This window comes from Gopherus flavomarginatus, chromosome 11, assembly GCF_025201925.1.
Source record: "Gopherus flavomarginatus isolate rGopFla2 chromosome 11, rGopFla2.mat.asm, whole genome shotgun sequence".
NCBI classification, from domain to species: Eukaryota; Metazoa; Chordata; order Testudines; family Testudinidae; genus Gopherus; species Gopherus flavomarginatus.
Window position 1 is genome coordinate 41,383,433 of NC_066627.1, and position 8,771 is coordinate 41,392,203.

General features: G+C 40.3%; 1 protein-coding gene across 1 annotated transcript; it reads left to right on the plus strand.

The window, feature by feature from the left end:
• Positions 1-423: 423 nt before the first annotated feature.
• C11H20orf85 (chromosome 11 C20orf85 homolog) lies at positions 424-8,322 on the plus strand. Its single transcript, XM_050917832.1, has 4 exons — positions 424-485; positions 2,168-2,249; positions 4,208-4,306; positions 8,167-8,322. Exons 1-4 carry the CDS (start codon positions 424-426, stop codon positions 8,320-8,322), a joined length of 399 nt encoding a protein of 132 aa, XP_050773789.1.
• The last annotated feature ends 449 nt before the right edge of the window (positions 8,323-8,771 follow it).

Sequence of the window (8,771 nt, forward strand, 5' to 3'; positions counted from 1 at the left end):
GGATGGGAAACCGTGTGTTGAGAAAGGAAGATGATGAGCTGGATTTGGGAGTGATCAGGATGCTGTGGGGGGTCAGGAGAGGTGCTGAGGGGCTGGGTTAGGGCTGGGTGCTGCAGGGGGAGGGAAGATGCTGAGATATATTGGGGATCATGGCTATGGGTTGGGGTCCTGGGGACAGGGGAAATCCAAGCAGCAGGCTCTCTGGGGGGCTCGTTACAGGGAAGGGCAGCGGTAGCCTGGGAACCGGGTGCCAGGCCTTATTCACTTCTCCCTGGAGCCTGAACATGCCGCCGTCTCCTAGCAACACCTGAGGTGGCAAAGGGCAGGGCCAGGCTGGCTCAGTCCCAGGCATCAAGCTGTACCAGAGCCGCCGGAGGGCTCAGCCCAGCCGCTGGGGGGCGCTAGTGGGGGTGGGGGCGAGCCATGGCACAGAAAAGCACCAACCCCACCCAGCAATTCAACTTTGTGGCTCAGGATAAGATCTGGTAAGGTCCCCCCAGTCCTCTCGCTCTGACTCGCCCCCCTCGAGTCACTACTGAATCTCCTCCCCCCTGTCCCTCTCATTCTGGCTCATGGCCCCCCCTCCTTGGGTTGCTACCCAAAAATCCTCCCCTTATTCCCTTGCTCCAACTCCCCTCACCCCAGGTCACCACCCAAATCTCCTCCCTCAACCCCTTGCTTTGACCTCCCCTGGGTCTCTACCCCAATCTCCCCCTCCGCTGCGGTCTCCAACCCCCTCTATTCAACTCCAAAACCCCATTCCCTAAACTTCTCCTCTAACCCTGTGGCCTCTATACCAGCCTCAATTCTAGACACAACCCCCTCCCCCCAGAAGAACCCCACCACAACGCGCACACTCCCTACCACATGGCTCACCCCATCCCACCTGGCTCCTGGCCCCAATCCTGCAGACACCGTTCTGGTACCCACTCCTCCCCTCCTGCCACCTCAAACCCAGTGCACACCTTTCCCCCTCTCATGCCCATTCCTAGAACCTTATCCTAATGACCTTCCCTATCCCAATCCTCATTTCCTCCCATCACTGATTCCACTGACCTCCCGTAGCTCTCTGGTTTCCTGATAAATACTTATTTATCTAAATAGCATTATATATAGCACTGCCCTTGTTAATATTCTCATCCTTCTCTCTCTATTTTCCCTCATCTCTGAATATATATGACAGCTTTTGCCTGATAAGTGTTATACCGTGTAAAACTCTTGAAAAGCTTTGATGTCTCTGTGAAATTAGATACCTGTTTTAATTTAAAAAAACCCTAGCAAGTACACTCCTGAACAGAAAAGCTAAGCTGATGAGACATGAATGTGAGGTGGGCTACATATGTGTTTCATTCATCAATACACTCAGCACTCCACAGTCATTGGTATGATTCTTGTTACACCCATTTTTCTCATGTATATGTATGTGATGTGGAATTGGGAAAAATAGCAGACAAAGTCCTTTTTCTTAAGGTAAGAAAAAAAATAGATGAATGATCAACAAGAAGTGTAGTAAATGCAATTCTGAGCAGAGTTATACAATAACAAGTTCCTTTATAATTAAGACCTTTTTGTTTCTTCAAGTTGTTTGGTAGTTTTTAAAGGTCCTCAACAATCACTCAGTGAATAGAATAAATCAACACATTTGTAAATTCTCCAATAATTCTTCATCAAAAAGAGTTTTTGCTTAAAGTCTGAGCAATAGTCAGTTATTTTGGTGTGTGTTCATTAAATTAGTTTATCTGTAGTTCACTCTTAACAGGTATATTTGGTTAATCGAGATATACAAAATATGAAATCAGGTCTGTTCTCATTGACAGGTTCATACAGTCATTTTTTCATGGATTACTGGCCACTACTGTAACAAAATCTACCAGTATTATTGAGTCAGGATTCCCAAATGATTATGTTTTTGAGATTTCATCTGAGCATGAATTCTAAACATGAATCTAATTTAGCAGGGAACATATTCAGTTTTACTTTTCCCTAATAAGAAGATCCTTGGCTGAGACTTCTTGAGCCTTAAATTTTTAATACAGACAGTAGTTTAAGTTAGGGAACACACCTTCATAATTTAAATTTCTCATCATCCTAAATTGTGTTTTGTGGCTTTTGATTTTTCATTTTAATGATAGCTGGGAAAGTCAAACATAATTTCTGTCTGTTTCAGGAAATACCACGTTGAAGCTGAGCTTGAAGCTGCAAAGAAATGGTCCGTCAAATGGGGATTTTTAACAACACCTTTTGAGGAGGTAAAACTAAATTTGTTGTAGCCTGTCTATGAAATTTACTTGAATAGTATACCCAGAATAGCTAGGTACAACTTTCAGTTAAGATGTCCCAGTTTAGAATCACTATTATTGAAAGCCAAGCTGTAACAGGGTGCACACCGTGCCTCTCTGGTTTAGACCTTCTCCCGCTCTTCTCAGAGACTCAGGGACACTTCAGGCTGGTGCAATACCCATGCTCTTTATTTGTGATCAAGTCCCCACCACCAGTTCCAAACTATATACAGGCTTTTTACAACAGTTTAGCCTACCACAGACCTGACTAGCAGCAGACTGGATGCTGGACCTAACTGGAGCTGGAATGGCAGGACCTGATTAAGGCCTATCTAGCAGCACCCTGCCATACAAGCAAAATGTATTTCTTCAAAGAATCTTGGTCTTCTTTTGCAGACAACATGAACAGGGCTGCCCGGGGGGAGGCGGGGGCAAGTGGGACAGTTTGCCCCAGGCCCTGCAGGGTCCAGCGCAAGAATATAGTATTCTGTAGTATTGCAACTTTGTTCTATGGAAGGGGCCCCCAAAATTGTTTTGGCCCAGGCCCCCTGAATCCTCTGGGCGGCCCTGAACATGAATGGAACATATGAGTGTAGATAAGCACTGATAACTTGGAACCCTATTTGCAAGAATATTAACAAATGGGGTTCTTTTAAGGTGATAGTTCCAGTTTCTTTCAGAATAAAATATGACAAGTTGTACTTTGTATGTTGCACATATTCTAATATTCCTCTTGATGCACATCACTCTCAGTAGTGCTGACCAGAACTAGATGCACTGACAGGAGAATATTTCCCCTTTGTTTGTCTATGAGATGCTTTTAAAATGGAAGGAGGGCAAGGATTTAGCTAATTTAACTTTCAGTAAGGAATTTTACCATGTGCTAAAATAATCTCTACTGAAATAAGGTTAATGTTGCCACTGAATTTAACTGCAAACCTCCCACTGGTTTAAATGGGAACAGGTTCATGGCCTGTATATTTAAACATTACAGGATGCAGATTAAATTCAGTAAAATGAGTCACTTAATTGACTATCTGATATGATCTTCTCTGTGAGACTAGTTTCTGCATAATATTTCCTGTATTGAATGTCTTGAAAGAATGATTAAGTGCACCTAAAACAAATTGTAACAAATGTGAACACGAACAGCAATAACAGAAAGGAGCTGCAGCATTGCAAGTTTATATATTATGATCCAATGGTTAGAGCATGGATTGAATGGCAGGGCATGTGGATTCTGTTCCCAACTCTGCCACTGATTTGTGTGACTTTGGACAAGATTCTTAATCTCTCTGGGCCAGATTTTCAAAGGTACTTAGACCCTTGGAGATGCAAATAGGTGCCTAATAGGATTTTCAAAAGTGTCTAAGAAGAATAGGTGCCTAAGTCCTATTGTCCATCTACATCTTTAGGTGCCTATGTACCTTTGAATATCTGGCTCTCTGGGCTTCAGTATCCCTTCTTTACAAATGGTAATTTACACTTGTCCATCTTTGTACAGCACTTGGAGATCTACAGATGAAAAGCACGATATAAGCTTTAACCAATATGTTTAATGCCATATACTACTATTCATTGTATATTACAAATGTATTTGGCACTTTTATTATGAATTTTTAGTTTGTTATCACACAAAACAAATGTGCAGGTGTCTTCGATTCAGTGAAGTCAGTGAGAGTTAAGGGTGCTCAGCAAGATTCAGCCTGTCTCAAATTCAGAATTAAAGCCCTTTCTGAAACTGAAAAGTGCATTAGAACAGCTTCCAAAGCTGTATGATAAATAGTCCTGTATTGGATGCCAAGAACACAGTGCACAGATACCATAGTGATGAGAATGGTATAGATATCAGATATTAAAATGCTATGGCAACACATTTCTTAGCCTGAAGTGTTAATTTTTGATTAATGTTGATATTCTATTTTTAGTTGATAAAAGACGAAAGGAAAGAACCCACTAAGCCTAAGATAGAGCTTCCAGAACATTTACAAATCCGACCTATAACACCAGTGGAAAAATATATTAAGGTTAGATAATAGAGTTAAAAATGGCAATATAGGTTAAATCTGTCTTAAGCAGCCACCCAAGTGCTAAAAGTCAGTCACTTAGTAGAGGTGGGTCTTCCACTAAAGGTCAGACTAAATTGTATTGGAAACCTCAGGGATACTTTAAAGGGTTCGCTTAAGCCAGGAAATTTCTCTTTAGATGTGGTTGTTACTATGGTTTCACTGTACAACAATCAACTACTATAGTAAAGCACCTCCTCTTTAACCTTCTGTACAACATAAGGTTTATATAGTATCAGATCAGTCATCTAATGTGGCAAGGGGGGGCGGGGAGTAGCATTTATAAGCAGCTCTATGAAATCCCATCTGCCCTCCATCTCTCAATGATTTCAAGATTTATCAGAACCCATTTTTAAGAGCCATTTTTCAACTTCAACATTGTAAAAACGAATCCCTGCTCTGTCTTTATTTAAATAAATCATTTTTTCTGGATTTTATTTATTTTAAACCCTCTTAGTGGCACAAATTAGATTTTCTTGCTACTCCTACCGGGCTATATTCTAACTGATGATTCAGCAATTTGGTTTTATAGCATGTCATTGATACTCATATTCCTGAATGCCAGTGCGAGTTGTACACACACCTGCTTCTGACAATGGAACCTGGCACATTGTTTAATTCACAATTGTACAGTGTTTGTACTTCAAGTGGATGTCCCCACCCATGCAACCTTCTGCTCAGTAGCCAAAAGAGCAGCACATAGCCACCAAACAAAGCAAAAATAAAAACAAATGAGAAGGGAAAGATTAAAAGGCAGAAGAGAACAGAAGAGAAAATGGGCAGAATAAAATTGGTAGCAATGGTGCCAACCTGTTATGTGAGAAGACTCTGACCCATCCTTCTCAAGGGGGCACCAACAGAAGATATTTGGGAGCTGCTAGGTTAATAGATAGCAGGATTTACAGAGACCCATGGGGCTTCAAAGGGACTACTTGTGTGATAAGGATAGAAAGCCCCATAAGCCCCAATTCTACAAAGACATCCACCCCCATGGACCCTTACTTCACCCCACTGAACTGACCAGAGCTGTGCTGCAGTAAAAGATCGCATGGGCACATTTCTCTAAGTCAGGGCCTTATATCATCATTTCCTTGGGAGAGCACTCCTGTTTCGTATATCTATAAAGAGCTATGAATACCTGTCTCTATCAGTACTACTACAGAATCTGCTGTAACAGTGCAACAGTGGCTGTAACTAAGAAGTGAATTCTTCTTCCTCCTTTGGCCTGGTTATTGTAACCTTTTCCTTATAGCAGTAGATCCATTGATCACTGGTGGTCTGCTGGGAGCTGACTTGTGACATGGTGCTGGCTGTTCTTGTTTCCTGCTGCTGGCTCATATTAAAGAAGCCAACAATGCAGTCAGTTTCTTAATATTTCTCTTCCATGTAAGCAATTAAGTAACTGCTAATTGCCAATGAGCAGGATACACAGTCAGAAACAGGAGGTGAGCTTGGGGATCATGTGATTGCCAATGGGAGGGGAGGTTAGTCCATGAGACAATATTGCTATTAAGATACGTACCATATTATGGAAGAAAGTAACAATAGACATCCCGCCTCCTGGTGAAAAAAAATTCTTTTTAAAAGGTTTACAAAAGTAATACGCCACAAAGCTGTTATCAAAATAACTGAAAATTAAAGAAAAAGTTAGTGCAGAATGTTAGAATTGAAAAAGTGCCACCCTTTCTGCTGTTAGAACTTCACATTCTTAAATAGTGTTGCAAGTCCAAACATTCAAGTCAGAGCCAAGTCAGTCCAAATATTCAAGTCCTTTTAGGGTATGCCTACACAGCAGCTTAGGAAGCTCGGTTAGAGGTACTCTCACAGGCTCTGCTTGAGCTAGTGTGCAAAACACAACTGTGGCCATAGCAGCATGATTGGCGGGTTGGGCGAGCTGTCCGAGTACATACCTAGATCCTGGATGGGGTTATACCCAGGCAGCTAGCCTGTGCTGCCAGCCATGCCGCTGCGACCATATTGCTTCTTTTAGCATGCTAGCTCAAGCAGAACTAGTGCACACGCAGCTACCTGAGCTGTGAATTGCACTTCTTAGCTGCAGTGAGGATCTACCTTTAATTTGTGGGCACAATTAATTGCACCTGTGTCTGTCTTGTGAATGCAAACTGTGTATTACAAATTCAGCAGTCGGTCACTCGGCTGCAAGATTAGCATGTGCAGCCGATGGTGTGTGCACAGAAACAGAGGCCGGGGCTTCAGATTTGACCTTTGCCGTATGAATTAACCAAGGAGAGCAAGAATTAGTTTGGGATGGATGCTGCAGTTCATCCTTTTACACGAAGATCCATATTAATGTTTTTTAAACCTGTAATTTGAAATGATCACATTTGCTCTCTCTCATGGCAATGCACAGTAATAACATGTCCGTTCCTTTCGTGGATTAGACATGTAATCCCCTTGCCTTCTCGTCCCCTTCTCTTTCCTGCAGAATAGAGGTGGAACATAGTTTCCCCGTTATCCTGCTCAGTGGGTGGCGTTTATGGCAATAGAAAAATCATCTCTTCAAAGGAATTGCTCCACCTAAATATCAAAAACATTTTTCAGTCTTGGCCAAGGAACAAAGCAAAACAACTCTGGCAAAAGAATAAACTGAAACATTGTTCTCTCACTGTGTATTTCTCTACTGAGTAAGTCCCCAGATGTTAAAGTGGTACAACAGAGAGCACTTCTAATGTGCCTTAGTGGGATGATTCAGCCAAAGTAAGCAGCGCAGTCGGTGATCGGAGAATGCTGGCTTTTGTTTTGTTTCCTTCTTACTGATTAACTTGATGCATAACCATCTTTTATGCTAGAAACAGACTTTAAAGGATAAGTAGTTCTGGATGCAAGAGCCAGCTTGGGCAGTAATAGCTTCAGCGTTTGGCCTTAGAACTATTATTTCTTTGCTATGTTACATCCAATTTGGCACCAAAATGTCTGCTTCCCTTGTTTAGAAATGTTACCTACCCAGAGATTATTTTAATATTTGATAGTTGGGAAACAATTAAAGCATTGGCTTAAATTTTGCTTCTAACAGTGAAAACCAAACAAAGGCTCTAGTAATTTATTAAACAAAGGTAATAAGACACTATAATCTAAAATATATTAAACACTTAAGTCTTTCCTGCCAAATTAAGTTAAAGCTATTTTTCATACTCTTCTTTTTGCTTAAATTGACTTTCAATAGTAGAGAAAACTTGAAAAATCAGATGTATGTTGATAAAAATTAAGGATTGGATGACAAATGGAATGCTTTCTTTTTAACTTCTGATTACCTCTTGTTTATTACCTTTGGAACTAACTTATTTTCTTCCATACACACTGATTTAGGCATTGCAATAATTTTTAAGCATGTTGGTCAAAAAACAAACAAACAAACAAAAAAAATTGCTTAACCAGAACTTCTTAATATTTTCCATTGCTATTAATAATATTTCCAACATAGCTTGCTGTAGAATGGGCCCTCAAAGTATTCTAGATGTTTTTTAATGATGACGTCTGTATTATGGGCTCAATCCGGTAGGGTGCTAGTCAACACTTGGAGGTCCTTAGCTCCATCAACTTCCATTGACTTCAATAGAAGTTGAAGGTTATTCAGTACTATGCAGGATAGCACAGCATATAATTGGCACTATTTTAAAGAGATAATTCATTTAACTTTGAAGTAGTATTAGCATTCATCAATTTTCATTAAAAAAAAAAAGCTATTTGAAAAGAAATTGTCCATTCCATCAACACTAGAATACAAAAGAGCATATTGCATGGAAGAACAATAGAAATGAACAAGAATTATACTTAATTTTATTTATTTGCTCTTATTTCAGGTCTACCCATCTCCTCCAATCCCTAAAACAACTCAAGGATTTATTGGCTGGAGATCATCGGTGCCAGGACTGGAACTTGAACGTTATTATCAGATCAGAAGCTGCAAAGGTGCCTTTCACAGGGATCTGAAGTGGCCTGATGAACCCTCTGATTGACATTAAGTAATAATGAATAGGCATATTGAGCCATTTTTTCTTAATCTAAGATAATATTCAGTAGAACAATGTCAGATTTGCATAAATTGATATTAGAGCATAAATGTTTGTGCATAATGTCAGCAATATATTAGGTGAGAGGTCTATGTGAGAAATGTAGCATGTCAGTTGTTACTGTTTTATTGAAGTCTACAGTATACATACTGTTAGTGCACATTTTGGAATGTTATTCCATGAAAGCAGCTCTAATTTAAACACCTTATATTCTGCAATAAGTTTTCCTGTAGCAGAATCTTAGGAAGATTATTTAAGTAGCACCCTTCTAGTTGTCTGCATTACAACTTATCTATGACTGTTCTGGTGAGTCAGATGTGTAACTAAATTACACATAAATTACTAAATACATTGTATATTGCATTGTGTATGCTTTATAGGTAGTTTGTGTAATG